We start from the raw sequence: 20,212 nt of genomic DNA, 5'->3' as shown, positions 1-20,212 counted from the left end.
TCGGCGCAATACTTGCTTTGGCCTAGGTGCTGGCAACCCATGCTATGCCACTGGTTAAAGGGGTATTACTATTCCCATCTCAGACATTAATGATATTTCACTAGGATATGCTATCAATGTCAGATAGGTGCAGACACCACCCCTGGTACCTGCTGCTATCTCCAGAACGGGGCCCCTGATGTGAAGGAGAGCATCTCTGTGTTCGATTTAGGGGGTCCTGTGCTAGAGATAAGAGCAGTTCCTTATCTGACATTGATGGCATCAATTCTGAGATGAAAATACCCCTTTAAGTGTTTATATAAAATTGCTATGTTTAAAGGGGCTTTCTGGGTTAATGATATTGATAACTTATCCTCAGATAGACCATCAATACCTGATTGGTGGAGGACTGACTCCCCACTAATCAGCTTTTCTGCAGTGGCACAGAACTATTGAACTCAATGGGAGCAGGGCTGCAGTTACCAGCTCCGTCCACTACACAATGGGTGGCGCTGTGTAGTTCAGGCCCTGGAGTTAGACGATAACAGCTGATCGGCAGGAGTGCCGGGTCTGATACCGATGGTCTGTCCTGAGAATAGTTCATCAATACCATTAACCCAGAAAACCCCTTTAAATGTGCTTTAAAGCTGTTGGCATGTTTATCGACAACTCGCACTTGTTACTCAACATCTATTCCTCAGTTTGGCTGAGCATGCATGTGTTCTCAGCGGGTAGAGGGGAGGGAGCCTCGTCCAGACACCGCTGGTGGTGGCATATCTCCCCTGGGAACAAACAGATCAGGCATGTTGAACCCCAACTGCTCAGTCTTTCTCTCTGTCTGACATCAAGGAAAAGTCATGATACCTTCAAACAGTAAATGGTCGACCCTCAATGGTAAGCTCAAGGAGAAGGTGAGGGCAGTGTGGCACTATGACAGACAATTCAATGGCACTCTGTGGTTGGCAATGTAGTGGGGCACAGTGACTGGCATTGTGACTTAAAAATATACAGTAAAATCAGTTTTTTATCATTTCTTTTATGCTTCTAATTATGGCTGTGCCTTATGGTCCAGTGCATCCTATAGTCTGAAAAATACAAGTACCGCCTCACACAGTGTTTATACCGCATCACACAGTGTATATACCGCCTCACACACTATATATACCGCCTCGCACACTATATATACCGCCTCACACACTATATATACCGCCTCACACACTATATATACCGCCTCACACACTATATATACCGCCTCACACAGTTTATATACCGCCTCACACAGTTTATATACCGCCTCACACAGTTTATATACCGCCTCACACAGTGTATATACCGCCTCACACAGTGTATATACCGCCTCACACAGTGTATATACCGCCTCACACACTATATATACCGCCTCACACAGTGTATATACCGCCTCGCACACTATATATACCGCCTCACACAGTTTATATACCGCCTCACACACTATATATACCGCCTCACACGGTATATACACTGTGTGAGGCGGTATATACACTGTGTGAGGCGGTATATACACTACCTCACACAGTATATATACCGCCTCACACAGTATATATACCACCTCACACAGTTTATATACCACCTCACACAGTTTATATACCGCCTCACACAGTGTATATACCGCCTCACACAGTGTATATACCGCCTCACACAGTGTATATACCGCCTCACACAGTATACAGTGAGGAACAGAAGTTTTTGAACACCCTGCGATTTTGCAAGTTCTCCCTGCTGCAGTTTGTGCAAACCTGGTCAAGAACCACAGGAAACGTTTGACCTCTGCAATTGCAAACAAAGGCTTCTGGACCAAATATTAACACTGATTTTCTCAGGTGTTCAAATACTTCTGTTCAGCCGTGCAAGACAAATACATTATTTACAAATCATACAATGTGATTTCCTGAATTCGTTTTTTAAATTCTGTCTCTCAGAGCAGGACTGCACCTACAATGTGAATGTCAGACCCTCCATGATTTCTAAGTGGGAGAACTTGCAAAATCACAGGGTGTTCAAATACTTCTGTTCCTCACTGTATATACCGCCTCACACAGTCTATATACCACCTCACACAGTGTATATACCGCCTCATACAGTGTATATACCGCCTCACACAGTATATATACCACCTCACACAGTGTATATACCACCTCACACAGTGTATATACCGCCTCACACAGTGTATATACCGCCTCACACAGTATATATACCACCTCACACAGTGTATATACCACCTCACACAGTGTATATACCGCCTCACACAGTGTATATACCGCCTCACACAGTGTATATACCACCTCACACAGTGTATATACCACCTCACACAGTGTATATACCGCCTCACACAGTGTATATACCGCCTCACACAGTGTATATACCACCTCACACAGTGTATATACCACCTCACACAGTGTATATACCACCTCATACAGTGTATATACCACCTCACACAGTGTATATACCACCTCACACAGTGTATATACCGCCTCACACAGTGTATATACCACCTAACACAGTATATATACCACCTCACACAGTATATATACCGCCTCACACAGTATATATACCGCCTCACACAGTATATATACTGCCTCACATAGTATATATACCACCTCACAGAGTATATATACCACCTCACACAGTGTATATACCACCTCACACAGTATATATACAACCTCATACTGTATATGTACTGTACCACCTCACACAGTGTATGTACCACCTCACACAGTGTATGTACCACCTCATACAGTATATGTACCACCTCACATAGTATAACACCTCATACACTATATGTACCACCTCACAGTATATGTACCGCCTCATACTGTATATGTACTGTACCACCTCACACAGTGTATATAGCGCCTCACATAGTATTATACCACCTCACATAGTATACCACCTCACACAGTATATGTTCCACCTCAGACACTATATGTACCACCTAACACAGTATATATACCACCTCACACAGTATATATACCACCTCACACAGTATATATATACCACCTCACACAGTATATGTACCACCTCACACAGTATATGTACCACCTCACACAGTATATATACCACCTCACACAGTATATATATACCACCTCACACAGTATATATATACCACCTCACACAGTATATGTACCGCCTCATACTGTATATGTACTGTACCACCTCACACAGTATATGTACCACCTCACACAGTATATATACCGCCTCACACAGTATATGTTCCACCTCAGACACTATATGTATCACCTCACACAGTGTATATACCATCTCACACAGTATATACCCACTTCTTAGATGACATTATCACCCAGCTTTCCCAGAGCCCTGAAAAACTGAACTGTTTTGTACAGTTACCATTCAAGAGTCCAGGAAAGTTGGATGACAACCAGTATGATGGGCGCTGTATCCTAGCCATACTGGTTACCACTCGGACAACATATTGACACTAGTGACATTAGTACACGGCAGGGTCTCACCGCTCGCTGGTGGGGTCGGAGCAGTTCAGGGGGTACTTCAGTGGGATGATGGTTCCATCCGTGTCCTGCAGGCACTCGTGTTGTCCCGTGTAATACTCCACCAGTTCCGTCAACGTTGCAAACTGTTCTCCGCCGTATAGGTCGTAGTAGTCGCCTGTGTTCTGTATCCGGATATGGGTCACTGAGTCCTCCAACCTAAAGGGGGCAAGAAGAGTGAAAAATCTGTTAGATCCCCACCCTAGTGACTTGTAGGAAGTAACGATACCTGCACCATGAACAGTAATACTGTAGATGAGGAGGTTAATGCCTTTCTCATGATGAGCACACTCACCTCCTGAAATGCTCTGTGCTGCTTGGAGACCCTACAATATATCTTTCGGGCCCTTGTCTATGATTTTTGCTTTTCATTACATGCAGCCTTGTATCACTTACATAATCACCGGAGAGGACATGTCGCTCCTCTACTCCCCAGACAATTTCACCACACACCTTCTGAAATACTCTGTGCTTCTGGGAGACCCTGCTACTTTCATTCTATGCCCTCCATGGCCCCTGGTCCTTTTTATATTTAGTCCCGTGCTCCCTGACATAATGAGTACATGACTGCCCTTTTCTAAAATACTCTGTACTGCTGGAGGACTCCGCTCCATCCACTGCATGCCACAGTCTCATTCTTTGACCTCCGACTTGTGACCCTCATCGCATGATGACACTGCTTTTGTCGCTGCCACCTTTCTAGTACAATCAGTTCCTGAAATCCTCTGTGCTGCTGGGAAAGGAGAAGTCTTTCCACCATCTACGATTTGCTTTTATTCCCTTTATTATGACAGCTCCACGGTCACATAAGTAATGCCGAATTGAGAGATCCCCGCCCCCCTCACAAGATTGGCACACTTGTCTCCTGAAATACTCTGTGCTGCTTTGGCACAAAGGACTACAGGAAATTCTATTCTGACTGAGGTCATCACACAAGATCTTCAGACTATCGCATAGCGTTCATGTTACTCAAGCTGGAGGTCTGTCACACATATAGATTGTGTAAAAGTCGCACTTCCTCATTATACGCAGGAAGCGTCGCTGCCGCCTCGGTGGGAAAAAGCAGAGTGACCGAATTGCAAAACTGGAAAAAGTGGAAAGACAAAACAGCAAAAAATCATCAGATATTTGCATTTTATAGGCATTTTATATTTACCGTAAATCGCTGCTCAGTGGCTTATAATAGCACAGTGATGTAATTAGAGGAGCGGCTGTATATGTATAGTCTCCTGGGGCACTGGAGACAGGTGACGTGGAGTAGTTATCAAGGGGGCGTGGACTTCGTGTCGCTACAGAACACTGCAGCTGGCCCCTGCCCGACTGGAAATAGACACCAGAAGCTTCTGGCTGGGTTGGGCCCCTATGTAATACCTGCACTAAGGGCCCACCAAGTGCTGAGGGGCCTGACTGCAACCGCTACACCCCGACTATCACTTCACTTAGTTACCAACACTGCAATTGGCAAATTACGGACAAATAGGCTCCACCTCCCAAAAGTGGACAGGACCACCCATTTATGGGTGGCTCTTATATAAGCACACCACCCGTTTTCAGCCTGGGACAGCCTGAACTTTTCAGGACTGTTTCTGAAAATTAAGGACAGTCCCTGCAATTATACTGTTATGTCCTGGGAGTCATACAGTTCACATGAAAGGTTATCCGTCACTAGGGTGGAGTTCCCTTTAAGATGTATTAGTAGATGCATAAGATGCATTTATTTAAGAAAAAAATATAAAAAATCACTCCTACAGTTCGCATGGGGAGGATAAAAATCTAGGCCATGATGTAAACAAGTGCTGCAAGTTGCCCATAGCAACCAATCAGGATGCTGCTTTCATTTTCCAAAGGGACTCTGAGAAATGAAAGGCGGAATCTGATTGGTTGCTATGTGCAAGTGACCAAGATATGCTGTGCCCTGGCGAAGCCCCCAAAATGCCCAGTTCTGCTCATACTTCACCTCAGGGGCGTAGCTATAGGGGGTGCAGAGGTAGCAGTCGCTACCAGGCCCAGGAGTCTGAGGGGCCCCAAAGACCCTTGTACCACATGAGAAGACACCTGTTTTATAGAAAGTGCATGCTGGTCAAGTTACACTTCTGGCTGGAGGGAAGGTGTTCGGTCAAGAATTTGGCATGGTGGGGGGTGCAGTTTCAATTTCTGCCCAAGGGGGCCCAAGCTGAACTCTTACACCAGGGCCCATGAGCCTTTAGCTACGCCCCTGCTTCACCTCTTTGTCATCCCAGGTCGGGACTGTTGGCATCTAGGGTACAATAGCGTGCATGGGGGCCATTATAGCAAAGCTAAATGAGGCCCCTTTCAGCTGCTACTTGACACTACACAAGGCCCTAGTACAGGAAAGGGCCCCCTCTCCAGGGGCCACGTGGCAGCCACATATGCTACTTCTATTGTATGTATGCTCTTGTTTGATAGTCGGGGAACCTGTGAGAGCTCTCAGCACTAGCCCATGATGTCAGGAGGAAGCAGCAAAAGCAGTTTGTAGATTAGGTAAACACTAGATTTTGGACCCATGACCTGCACTTTTAGGGGATGTTATGTAGATGTAAAGTATCCCCTACTCTATACACAATTGGGCTAAATGGCAGATGGTTTTCCAGTAATATGTCAAGCTTTTGGGACACCTACTGATCCTGAGAACTACAGGGTGCCATTCCGCTCAGATGTGACTCCTCTGACCCGGTATCATCAATATCATAACAACCTGCGCGTTCGTTGTGGACTGACCTGACAGATAACGAAAAGTCTTCAGGCCTCTTCCTGCTGGGACGCACAAGAAAACTGCCATGGACGCCTCTCGCTTTTAGACGGGCCTCAGCCTCCAACCCGGTTATGTCTCTGTGAAACCACCTGGAAATGTTACATGAAACAGGGAGATTATCACCTGATTTATCCATTGTAGGACACAGAAGAAGGTTGAGAACTTAATTAATAAAATGACATAAAAAATTAAAAAGAAAAATAAAGCAGTTAAATGTCAGCACAACATGTCTCTGAGTTGGAGCATCATCCAACAGAATCTTTATTGTACTTGGATAGTCACATAATGGATTATATCAGAGAATTAAATTCTGACCTCCATCAGCCACCACTAGGGGGAGCTTAGCAGCTTCCTTCATACTGTTAATACATTGAACTCAATAATGACATAGAAAACAAATGCACAGATGGGAGGCTCAACACCTGGATGGATGGGTAAAGGTGGGTTCGCTGCTCACTGGGTCACCCACCCAGTAAAATAAAGGTAATGAACAAGCAAATGAGTAGGCACACCACCTTCTGGAGTAGGTAATGGATATCAAAACAATTTATTCAAATACAATACATATATAGACCATAAAACGGGATCATACACCTGATAAAATACAAGTGGGAAAATACACCTGGTAGAATACAAAACTGAATAAACTAAGCAATAAAATCAATCAAATAAATCGTCACATAAATCCACTGATTGAGGAGGTATAGAAAATGGCTGTTGCCTCTAGATAGAGGGTGAGGCAACTTGCCTCTTCCTCAGTGGCTACAAGACTGTGTTCTTCCAGAGATCTTTTATAAGCCTCATAATTAGGGCACAGATAAAACATGGATTGGATTCAGAGGTGTTGCCTATGAATAGGACAGCTCTTAGGAAATTTGAATAGGAATCCAATTAAGATGCACATGTGTTGTATTCATTTGAAAGAACATACTGTATAAAAAGGCATAAAAAATATATAAAAATATATACATATAAAATAGAAATAAAAATGGGCATAATATTAGACATTCAATTATACTTTGCAATTTATTCATAGGACGACTTTTAGTGCCTTCACAATTGGTGCGTTATCCATACGTTATATTCTAATGTTGTTAATGCGTTTTTTTGACCGGGTCATTTGACCTCCCTGACGGGATCATCTGACCTCCTTAACAGGGTGAGGTCACAGTCATACACACCTACCAAGTGTCGGAACCAAGCGCTCCTACCACGTGGAGTTAGCGTCCTAGGCGAATTGTCCACACAGAGTATCTTCATCTTCTGTCTCCTCGAACTAGTGCCCGAAACCTACATGTGAGTTGGCTCTTATGCCCCTACACAGAACGGACACTGTATTACCAACAGAGCGGTAAGAGCCTCAGTGAGGCAACTCTGAATTGCTGTGCACTTATATACAGTCGTGGCCAAAAGTTTTGAGAATTGCATAAATATAGAAAATTGGAAAAGTTGCTGCTTAAGTTTTTATAATATCAATTTGCATATACTCCCGAATGTTATGAAGAGTGATCAGATGAATTGCATAGTCCTTCTTTGCCATTAAAATTAACTTAATCCCAAAAAAAACTTTCCACTGCATTTCATTGCTGTCATTAAAGGACCTGCGGAGATCATTTCAGTAATCGTCTAGTTAACTCAGGTGAGAATGTTGACGAGCACAAGGCTGGAGATCATTGTGTCAGGCTGATTGGGTTAAAATGGCAGACTTGACCTGTTAAAAGGAGGGTGATGCTTGAAATCATTGTTCTTCCATTGTTAACCATGGTGAGCTGCAAAGAAACGCGTGCAGACATCATTGCGTTGCATAAAAATGGCTTCACAGGCAAGGATATTGTGGCTACTAAGATTGCACCTCAATCAACAATTTATAGGATCATCAAGAACTTCAAAGAAAGAGGTTCAATTCTTGTTAAGAAGGCTTCAGGGCGTCCAAGAAAGTCCAGCAAGCGCCAGGATCGTCTCCTAAAGAGGATTCAGCTGCGGGATTGGAGTGCCACCAGTGCAGAGCTTGCTCAGGAATGGCAGCAGGCAGGTGTGAGCGCATCTGCACGCACAGTGAGGCGAAGACTTTTGGAAGATGGCCTGGTGTCAAGAAGGGCAGCAAAGAAGCCACTTCTCTAAAAAAAAAAACATCAGGGACAGATTGATCTTCTGCAGAAAATATGGTGAATGGACTGCTGAGGACTGGGGCAAAGTCATATTCTCTGATGAAGCCTCTTTCCGATTGTTTGGGGCATCAGGAAAAAGGCTTGTCCGGAGAAGAAAAGCTGAGCGCTACCATCAGTCCTGTGTCATGCCAACAGTAAAGCATCCTGAGACCATTCATGTGTGGGGTTGCTTCTCATCCAAGGGAGTGGGCTCACTCACAATTTTGCCCCAAAACACAGCCATGAATAAAGAATGAAGAATGGTACCAAAACACCCTCAAACAGCAACTTCTTCCAACAATCCAACAACAGTTTGGTGAAGAACAATGCATTTTCCAGCACGATGGAGCACCGTGCCATAAGGCAAAAGTGATAACTAAGTGGCTCGGGGACCAAAACGTTGACATTTTGGGTCCATGGCCTGGAAACTCCCCAGATCTTAATCCCAATGAGAACTTGTGGTCAATCCTCAAGAGGTGGGTGGACAAACAAAAACCCACTAATTCTGACAAACTCCAAGAAGTGATTATGAAAGAATGGGTTGCTATCAGTCAGGAATTGGCCCAGAAGTTGATTGAGAGCATGCCCAGTCGAATTGCAGAGGTCCTGAAAAAGAAGGGCCAACACTGCAAATACTGACTCTTTGCATAAATGTCATGCAATTGTCGATAAAAGCCTTTGAAACGTATGAAGTGCGTGTAATTATATTTCACTACATCACAGAAACAACTGAAACAAAGATCTAAAAGCAGTTTAGCAGCAAACTTTGTGAAAACTAATATTTGTGTCATTCTCAAAACTTTTGGCCACGACTGTACACTTAGCTGTGTTCCTACACACACTGCTGTGTCTCCAACATTGAGACTTCTATTAATTTTGGGGTCTCCTGCCTGCTAGTTGTTGGGGTTCTCTTGATGTTAGGTAGATAGCTCGCGGGGTGCGAGGCAGGAGAGCAGGTGCACATGGAAGGCCGACAGATGATGGTGGAGTCAATGACCAGGCCCATAATTCCGTTCTCATTAACTCTTTCTGCAATTCGCAGGCTGTGATGTGTGATGGCCAGTCCATCTCAGAGTACGATGGGTGACAGAGGCAATCACCCGTTTCATATGCAGTAAAGTCTGTTGCAATAAACAAGCTTTTACCTTACTGTCTGTCCAAGCACAGCCTTTAAGTGGTTCTCAACCATCTGAAGATGTCTGTTTCATTGCTGTCCATCAATTTTCAGCCTCAGAGATGAAGATTCTTTAGACTAGGCCTAATTGTCTGCATGTCACACATATATGTCCTTTCTCTATACCTGCTCAGCAAAGATTCTTTCTAACTAGAGGGTGGAGCCAGCCCATCACTCTGCACTCTATGATTGCCAGTGAACTATTTGATGTTTATACCCCACCATTTTGGGATTTACAGTGCACAAGAAAAATAATACTTTAACCATTCTATGAATCACAACATTAACTTTTTAGCCGTTATCCACTACAATAACCCTTTAGCAGTGACTCACTGGGTCACTGCAACAGTAACCCTTTAACTACTGCCTACCAGCTTTTGAAGGCAGACAGCACAAGTCTACAGCAATATATTTTTCCGTCGCTGCTTGAGTGAGCAGGTCGGGTGCCGGGCAAGACATAGCTGCCGGATCACCACAGAAAGATGTTTTCACCTGGTGGCCACTATGGATGCTCTAGTGGAAGTTCTCCTGGTGTAATTTGGAAAAGCTTTCATAAATGCCCCCATTATGTACCAAAAATATGTACAAACATAAGTAAAATATAAATAGATATACAGCATATAGACAGTATATATTCATAGCGGTTGATGCTCTGTTTTTCTGATACAGAGCCCCTAATCCTCTTCTTCTCTTCACACAGCTATAGTTACATGATACATTTCTGGCTGCTACCACCACTAGAGGAAGCACTCTGAAGACAGATGTCTGTAGGTGAGAAATGTAAGCCTGATAAATCTGCATGCAGTGAGCTCCCTCTGGTGGTGGATGTGGGAAGCAAGAACTTTATCATATAACTCTATGGCTGTGAAGGAAAGCAGGGGATGTGGAGCTCTGTATCAGAAAAACACCAAGTCAATGTGCTAAAAACCTCCTATCACGTTCCAGATTGTGCTGTGTAGATTGGGGCAAGGTCATCACAGGAAGATGAAGGCAGATAACACAGGGTCCATCAGAAGTTCAGGTGCCTATTGCGCTTTAGAATCAGTACTCTCATTCACTGCTGTGTGTGCGAGTACGGGGCTGCATTGAGCGGTGTGCAGGCTGGAGCATACATTGCTCCTCCTGCCTGTACCACTGCTGCCTGTCGTAGATGGGCTAGGTCAGGCTTTAGCAGAGCATATCCAGGCAGGGGAGCGATGTGATTTGGAGCTCCTGCCCTGCGCTCGCTCTGCTGCTAGTAACCTGTACTAATGTGGAGTTGAGTGAGCGCAGGGCAGGAGCTCCTTAGCCTTAGCTACTTAGTCCATCTATTCCAGGCTTTAGGAGAGCAGCGCTGGTACAGGCAGGAGGAGCGACGTATGCTCCGGCCTGTATAGCGCTCAGTGCGGCCCCGTACTCCCACACACAGCAGTGTACAAGGGTAAGGATTATAAAGCACTTGACCTCAGTGGTCACACGTGCACAAATGGCACATGATCTTAAAATCTGGTTTTGTTCATATTCTGAAAGTCATAGCACTTTTATTTTTTCTTCGAAGGAACTGTGTGAGGGCTTGTTTTTAGCAGGGCCTTTTTTACTTTATTTACTGCACAGACTTTATAGTATTGGTCATTACATACCGTACACAGAGATAGCAAATTAGTATTTTTTTATAGTAAAGACTAAAGTTTTTTTGCTCGTTTTTTTTTGGGGGGGGGGGTACTTTGTATCAATTTAAAAACCCTTTTTTTTTAAATTGTTCTACTATATTTATTAGTCCCATAAGGGGACTTAAGTGATCCCTTGATCAAATACATAATACACAGCGCTTCTTTTGTAGTACAGTGCATTATGTCTGCTAGTCAAACTAAAAGACCCTGCTAATAGACATATCGTGCTCCCTCTCCTCACTGTAGATGGAGGAATTGAGACTGGCCCATAGACTGAAATGGATCTAATGTCTTATGCAGCAAGGAGAAAGAGCGACATATGCGCCTTACTCCCCTCGTTCTAGAGATCAGCGGGGGTCCCAGCGCTCAGACCCCCACCGATCAAAGCTAGGTATCAGATAGATAGGAGATGGATATGAGATAGACAGATAACACACCACCAAGAAGGACAAGCCGTAAGTGTATGCAAGCCGAGGAAGTAGCAGATGTTGGCAAGATCTGCAAATTATCAAATTTTCCAGCAACTAGCTCCAATCTGTGGCATGTGCGAGAGGCACAAAAGCCAAATTGAAAGTAAAGTTTTTTTAGACACATGAAACCTCAAAAATCATATCAAGTTGGGATGATTGTGTGATGCCTCATGGTCATCAGTGTGCCAGTCATCAACACTTGTCGCACACTTAGAGAGACAGAACCCTTGGCTTGATAGACCTTGGTTTATCACTCCAGCAGATCGCTACGAGCCTAGACCGAGATGACAGCACTGGTCAAGACTGTGTATCCTGGTGGTTGGGAGAACAATGAGTAACTGGAATGGCAGCAAGAGGTGCAGAGAGGAGAACCTCTTCACGGATGGGTCATCTGAATAGAAGAACGATGAGTAGTGATTTGTTCTGTACTGCAAGTGAAATTGGATGTCATATCCCAAGCCTAGGGTGGCAAACAGTGTCTACATAAACCATCAGAAGGTGTTTGCATAACATTGGGATACGAGCTGTGAGACTTCCCCTTCCAGTTCCACTGACTTCACGCCACCTCTCACAATGGCTATCATGGTGCACAGCAAGACGGCAATGGAGACTGGAATGAAGGTCTATTCTCTTGAGTAGGGTTGAGTGAAGCATGCTTCAGATAATAGATCTGAAGTCCCTTCAGTCAAAACTTTGTTTGAATGTGCATTCAGCATGGCAGAACATTCCTCAGACAACGATTCATAACCTCACTGATGCCAAGGTGTGCAAGTGCGTGTATTTCTGCTGGTGGTGCTCATACCCGATACTGAATAAATTGAGATGTTTTGAATAATTTGTTTCCATTTTTTATCATTTGCATAGGAGTGTGGATAGATATGAGATAGGAGAGATAGATAGATAGATAGATATGAGATAGGATAGATAGATAGATAGATAGATAGATAGATAGATAGATAGATAGATAGATAGATAGATAGATAGATAAATATTATTTTTTTTTGCAGGGTGATGATGCCTTTAAACCCATAAGGATGCAACCTCATTTTTTAAATCTGACGTGTTACTTTATGTGGTATTAACTTTGGAATGCTTTTAATTATCCAAGCGATTCTGAGACTATTTTTTGTGACACATTGTACTTTATGTTAGTGGTAAATTATGGCACTTTTTTTTATTTATTAAAACAAAAATGAATGAAATTTTCCAAATTTGAATATCTCTATTTGAATACAGAAAGTCATAACTCACAAAATAGTTAAAGGGTTTCTGTTACCAGATTTAACCCTATTAGGCTAGCTGACATATGTGGTCATAAACTGCTGTTTGGGGACATGGCAGCCCTCAGAAGAGAAGGATCGGCATATGCATTTTGTAACATGGAATTTGCTGAAATGGTAAGCCGCAACTTTGTAAAACTTTTAGTTTTTTATTTAGCTGTGTGAGAGCTTCTTTCTTTGCGGGACGAGCTGTTGTTTTTATTGGTACCATTTTGGGGTTACATTTGGCTTTTTGGTCTCTTTTTTTTTAGTTTTTAGGAGTAGAGTTGGACAAAAATTGCAATTCCATCAGTGTTTTATTTTTATTTTTTATGGGGTTCACGGTATATATCATATGATAATTCTACTCTGCAGGTTGATACCATTATGACAATACCAAGTTTATATTGTTTTTCCATGTTTTTATAATGTTGCATCATTAAATCACCTTCGTATTAAAAATCTGTTGTATTTTGCATCATTATATACTAACATCCATACAATTGTTAGTTTTCTATCAACTTAGCTGTGTGAGGGCATGTTTTTTGGGGGGATGAGTTTTAGGGCTCTTTCACACCTGCGTTCTTCTCTTCCGGCATAGAGTTCCGTCGTCGGGGCTCTATGCCGGAAGAATCCTGATCAGTTTTAGCCTAATGCATTCTGAATGGAGAGAAATCCGTTCAGGATGCATCAGGATGTCTTCAGTTCCGGACCGGAACATTTTTTGGTCGGAGAAAATACTGCAGCATGCTGCGCTTTTTGCTCCAGCCAAAAAACCTGAACACTTGCCGCAAGGCCGGAACCGGAATTAATGCCCATTGAAAGGCATTGATCCGGATCCGGCCTTAAGCTAAACGTCGTTTCGGCGCATTGCAGGATCCGACGTTTAGCTTTTTCTGAATGGTTACCATGGTTGCCGGGACGCTAAAGTCCTGTTTGCCATGGTAAAGTGTAGCGGGGAGCGGGGGAGCAGCATACTTACCGTCCGTGCGGCTCCCGGGGCGCTCCAGAGTGACGTCAGGGCGCCCCACGCGCATGGGGCGCTCTGACGTCATTCGGGAGCGCCCCGGGAGCCGCACGGACTGTAAGTATACCGCTCCCCACTACTACTATGGCAACCAGGACTTTAATAGCGTCCTGGCTGCCATAGTAACACTGAACGCATTTTGAAGACGGATCCGTCTTCAAATGCTTTCAGTTCACTTGTGTTTTTCCGGATCCGGCGTGTAATTCCGTTCCGGCACATGGAGTACACGCCGGATCCGGACAACGCAAGTGTGAAAGAGGCCTTATTTGTTATTTGTACCATTTTTGGGAACATATGACTCTTTGATCACTTTTAATACCATTGTTTGGGAGATGAGGTGACAAAAACAGCAATTCTGAAACTATTTTTTATTTTATGGTTTTCAAGTGTGGGATAAGTAATGTGATCCTTTTATAGATTAGATTGTTGTGGATGCAGTGATACCAAATATGTGTGGTTTATTTATTTTTCCTTTTTTTACTAAATATAACTAACTAGTTAAGGGGAAAAGAACAATTTCTTTTATTTGAAATATTTATCTCTTTTTTTAGGTCCCATCTGGGGACTTGAACATACGATGGTCTGATCTCTGATACAATACACTGCTACAGTTATCTATTGCAGTGTATTGTACCTGTCAGTTTTACACTAACACTTGGCTTATCAGATCCTGCTTCTGGCAAGGCCTGACAGTCTTCCATACATGGCAGCCCTCAAGGCCTTAGCAAGGCCTCCAGCTAGGGTTGCCACCCGGCCGGTATCTCACCGCCAGAGCCGGTATTTTAGTGGCCCTGCCAGTGCTGGTATTTTTTTTCTGCCGGCAATGTTAATTGCTGGTATTTTCCTGTGCTGACTGTTACTAATGAGCGCTTCCACTGTAGAGCGGTCATTAGTACAGTCTTTACCGTCCCCTACCTATCCCCCCTCCCCCTGTTAATTAAAAAAATATATAAATCACTCACCTCCTCCATTTGCTCGCGCTGCTGACTGGAGGACAGGACCTGCGAGACGTCATCACTCTGGAGCGCAGATCCTGTCCTGAGCATTCACAGAGGCGCGAGCAAATGGAGATGAGTGCTTTTTTTTTTTATATGCAGAAGCAGAGAAGGGCGCACTATTATTCTTGGAGCACTAATGGGGGGCATTATTCTAATGGCGGCACTAATGGGGACATAATTCTAACTGGAGGGCACTAACGGAGGCATTATTTTTACTGGGGGGAACTAATGAGACCATTACTCTTACTGGGGGGCACTAATAGGGGGCATTAATTCTGGGGGGCACTAATGGGGGCATTATTAATTCTGGGCAGCACTAATGGGGGCATTAATATTATTGGGAACCACAGTATGATATTGACTTAACACTCCGTGTTAAGCCACCCCCCACAACCACACTCCCTTTGGGGTGTGGCTTAACTTGGCTGGTATTTTTTGTTGGGAAAGGTGGCAACCCTACCCCCAGCTGCCGTAACAACCATCAGGACCCTGCAATTGCGTGATGGGGACTCGATGGTAGAGAGAGAGCCTACTTCCTCTGTAAAGCCCTTAGATGCCATGGTCGCCACAGACAGTGGGATCTCAGGGGTTTCAGCAGACACCCGCTGCTGATGGCAGCTCAGTTCCTGAGCCGACTGCATCGCTATGTCATAAATGTATAGCGTAGTGCAGGAACATGATAATTGCCATGCCCTACATTTACAGCATGGTGTGGGAAGGAAATAAAGGGGTATTTCCACCTTAGACATGTATAGGATAAGGGTCCCACCTCTCAGACCTATTCCTATCTCCAGAATACCTGCTGACCATCTGTTGTAAACAGGGGTGTCCTGATGGCAGATTTCAGGCAAAGAAGGGTCAGGCTGTTGGATTTCAACATGCCCGATCGTTCTGTATGCAAAGAAGATAAGCTGCCGGCAGAGGTGTATGCTACTGAGAACATATGTATACTCAGCTGAACCGAGCCTGCATGTGTATGCAGGGCAGGGAGTCGTATGGAATAGCTAAGACAGTTTTCTAAGGTGCATGGCCAACTTAAGGTTGAAACCCCTCTACATATCACTCAGGTATCTTTGCAGCAGTCTCTACAGGCTAAAATTGAAGCTATGTTTACAAACATCTTTCTAACAAGTCAGTTCCTACAGAAGAAATCATAGATATAAATATTCTTCCCTTTTTCTAATTTACTAAAAAAAATATTTTATTTTTAGGTTGGGAAAATCCAAACATTACTAAGAGCTGAGCCTAAATGCATGTCCACCTTTTATCAAGGTGTCATTTTTAGTTCCAACAGTCTGTTCTGATTAATTTCTTAATTAACCTTCATTGGGATCAAAGCTTTATTTTGCTTATACAGAACTCCAAATCCCCTGCATTGACATGGTCATATAACATTCTACCTGGCTGAAGTCACCACTAGGGGGAGCTCACTGTATACTGAGTCTGATACAGAGACATTGAGTTACATAGAAAATGTGACATGTAGAACAACAGAGGATTCTGAAGTCCTATTTACAGGGGACAACTCTGCCACCTGTCCATGTGCTGACTGCCATGGAGGGAAAACTGCAGGTTTGCATTAGAAGGTGCAGCAGTTTTTGTGAAACCTTTTGCAAGTGGATAGAGCTGAAAGCTGGAAATTAAAGGGATTGTCCAACTGATTTCAAAAGAAGCAGTGCTGAAAACAACGAGGGATGAAGTGGAAAGTATACAATCTCTTATTATTTTAACACTCTTTGTAGTACTTTTTAAACAAATTGTACAATCTCTTTAATTTTCTCACTGGGAAAAAATGACATGGAGGGTGGGGTTTGGGGGAATGGGCCAGTTGTGACTGACAACCTGCAGCTGGGGCCAGGGAATCATCAACTGACTCCCTTTGTCACCCTGGCATTGTGACCACTGAGGCCGATGGTCTAATAGTGACAGCCTTGTGCCCGACAAAAGCCTAACCCTGGTTATGGCTAAAAGGTTAAAAAAAAATATATTATTTTATATATAAATATATATATATATATATATATATATATATATATATGGCAAGGCCTAATAGGCTGCCTGTCAAAGTTAATAATCTGCAATACAGAAATATTTGAAAGTATTACAGAAGTGACTAAAGGATCAAATGTTCAAATCCCCTACTGGGATTAAAAAAAAAAAAAAAAAACTTAAAGTTTTCAAAAGTAAAAAAAAAAAAAAAAAAAGTGACAGTTATCAGTTATGCCTGGCAAATTGTTTTATTTTTTTTATTTTATTTTTTTGCCGGAGCCAGGCAACTATTGGCGTTGCATGTAGAGTTTTTCTTTCTGGTGCTAGGAGATACCCGCCATCAAAACTGATGCGTGGATGCTATGATATGAACCATCCCATAGAAAGTTATCGGATCAGTTTTTCCTTGGTGCGTAAAATGCTGGAGAGAAACTGAGTAAAACATCCAGCGCGTTTTTCTTAGGCTCGGCACATAGATCAGTGTTTTTTTCTGGAGCTTGACACAACTGAGCTGTATGTGTACGTGCATTTATCTTGCCCAATAAACACTTTTCATTTTTTTTTTAAAACAGGCCAAAATTGCTGTTATTTATTCCTCCCAAAAATGGAATAAAAAGTCATGAAAAAACTGTTGGTACCAATGAAAACTGCAAGTTTTTAGGCAAAAAAAAAGTCCTCACACCGCTCCAAAAAGAAAAGCAGCTACACAAAATCAAGTTCTTTTGTGAAAAAAAAATGTTTATTGTGCAAAAGTAGAAAAATGTTAAAAAATAAATCAGTCTCAACTTATTGAGAAGCTTGAACACCCAAACAGAAGGCGAGATGTTCTGGAGGAACAATGGTCGTACAGTCACCAGGAGAGGAAATCAACTTGGCTGTAGATAATAATAATGTCAAGGTAATCAATAAGGAATTTTGCCAACTATATTTTTTTATTTTTAGCTGGTTTCTGCCATGTATAGGTGAGGTTTGCCTTCTTCAGGATCAACTAGAAGTTGGAACTTTAAAGTTTATTTTTTATTCCACCAACTATGTCTTGTGTACATCAAAAGGGTACACAACATATACACAGGCATTATACAAAGAGTGGTGTGACCAGCTTGGTAGGACTTTTTGAATAGAGTATAACCTTAAGATGGCTATCGACAACCAGATACTTCATCAGTCATCTGTTAGATATCTTCCCAGTCTCATCCAATCGGCACAGTAAAGGTAGATAGATATGTTAAATATTGTATATAAGGTAGAAGGATATGGTGCCCTTCAATAATGTACCCTAGTTAAAAAAGAGCAGATTTATGCATATATAATTATCCAAGATGATTTTTACATATTTGTAAAATTGGACCAGGAACATTACTGAGACATTAAAACCATGGCCTAAGGCTATGAAGCCTTTAGACTTAAATCCAGCGACAGTCTTCCCCATCATGGTCTATCTTAGAAATAAAGCTCCAAGATGTTGAAGGAGATGCCAAGCGAGGAACAGGAGAATATGAACCAAAAGTTGATGTCAAGTTTCTGGGACAAACAATAGATAAAGTATCATCTCATAGGCAATGTTCCAATAAAGAGAAATAATGTCCACCTCATGGTTCTCAGAAATACTCTGCTAAGACTGTTAAGTCAGGATGCCAAGATTGTGAAACTTTCCAATAATTTCTTCCGTGTGGCATCTCAACTCTATAGCCAACAAAGTAGGAACTTAAGACTCATTTCCAAGTAAATTGTATTTCAGTAAAACCAGGGTCCAACACAAATGTTTTGGAAATCCTTACCCAGTACTATGAGATGCTAAGGAGGTAAGACCAGTCTATGAGTAGCAGCCTGAAGATAAGTCCAAGAACTCAGAAGAATGGATGGTGGAGAATACTGAAATTACCAACCGGACACTGAATAGAACGCAAACCGACTTTGCATATCTCAAGAACATGGAGACAGGCAGGAGATACAGAAGGTTGTATCACTAATGATAGAATCTACATTTTGCTCACCTGACCATCTTTGAAGTCTTCAGCTGGGTCTTCACGTGCGGTGCAGTGACTTGTCGTCAGGGTTCTTCCTCTTTCTCTTACTTTGTCCCACCAGCCACCTCAGGTTCACCTCTCTTCCACAACCTATGCAGAGACCTCTCTCTTGTCGTGAAGCAGACCTGTCACTGCATCTCTCCTCTTGACTTCATTTCCCCACTCAGTGCGCTCTCACTTTGCAACAAAAAAAAAAAAGACGTTTTCTGCCTCAGTTAATCCTTCTCTCGCTCTCTCAAACAGGAAGCTTGTGTTCTCTAAAGCTTCTACTTCTCATTTTTATCTGTGCACCTCAGACACATTGTGTAAGCTCAGCTGCACAATACTCAGAGCAACATAAGCTTGCAAAACAAAAGGCCAGGAGGCCCCAGGCATATGCAGCCGATAGAGACGGGTACAAGGTGCGAGGAAGACGGCCAAAGTCGAAGGCACAGTGATGTGTGTAGTCAGGCTGTTAATCAGAGTATAGTAGCTGGCTTCTCAGGTGAGAGGCTTGTCTGATACAACCCACAGGTAACCAGGCAAAACCTCCTCCTACACAAACACTTCAGTGCAATGTAGTGCCGGTGGGAGGGAGGACAGGGCCAGGACGGGGAGAGTGCGGCAAAAATAGGAATTGAGATAGAGACCCAGGAAAGAATGGGTGAAGGGCGTAACAAAGACACAAGGAATGCTTTGTAAAAAAGCAGCGTTATCCACTCATTGCATAATGAAAAGTTCTGCATCTTTCTAATACACTGTGTGTTTTCATTTCTCAACGGTTTCAAGATTTCTGCTTACTGTCACTGAATGGAACTGTGCCAGTTTACACCCTGAGGCTAAAAAAAAATATTTTGCAGACCTAATCGAAGTTTGCTACAATTGTATCCAGTCTAAACAAGCCTCTGTGAACTAAAGGCTCTCATTCATTTTACTTGCACTGTTCCATTGTAGCAAACAAGCAGCTCAGGAGAAAAATTTGCTGGTATGTTTAATTCTCATGACAAAAGGCAGAGAGATCCCGTCCGGGACCTGGGACCTCTAGACGACGTCTACTCTCGGTGGGAAACGTCTTCTGTAGCGCCATCACAGGATCAATGAAGCACTGCAATGTTTTATAACAGTATCCATTAGAATCAATGGTCTGGATGCGCTATGCATTGGCATCTTGACTCGTTCAAAGCATGTCTCTGCACCAG

The 20,212-nt window shown here is 43.0% G+C and overlaps 1 protein-coding gene across 1 annotated transcript in view; it reads right to left on the bottom strand.

Annotated features, from left to right (window-relative positions):
- PTPN6 (protein tyrosine phosphatase non-receptor type 6) overlaps nucleotides 1-19,497 on the bottom strand; it is a 63,708-nt gene extending 44,211 nt beyond the window's left edge. The window contains exons 1-3 of the mRNA XM_044298235.1: nucleotides 19,002-19,497; nucleotides 6,261-6,383; nucleotides 3,486-3,680 (exon numbers count right to left, since the gene is read on the bottom strand). Of these exons, the coding sequence (XP_044154170.1) occupies nucleotides 3,486-3,680; nucleotides 6,261-6,383; nucleotides 19,002-19,009 (326 nt within the window). The 5' untranslated portion in view covers nucleotides 19,010-19,497. The remainder of the gene's footprint in view (nucleotides 1-3,485; nucleotides 3,681-6,260; nucleotides 6,384-19,001) is intronic.
- Nucleotides 19,498-20,212: the final 715 nt, after the last annotated feature.

Source organism: Bufo gargarizans, chromosome 6 (assembly GCF_014858855.1).
Source record: "Bufo gargarizans isolate SCDJY-AF-19 chromosome 6, ASM1485885v1, whole genome shotgun sequence".
In the NCBI taxonomy this organism is placed as follows: domain Eukaryota; kingdom Metazoa; phylum Chordata; class Amphibia; order Anura; family Bufonidae; genus Bufo; species Bufo gargarizans.
This window is presented reverse-complemented; position numbering and strand designations above follow the sequence as displayed.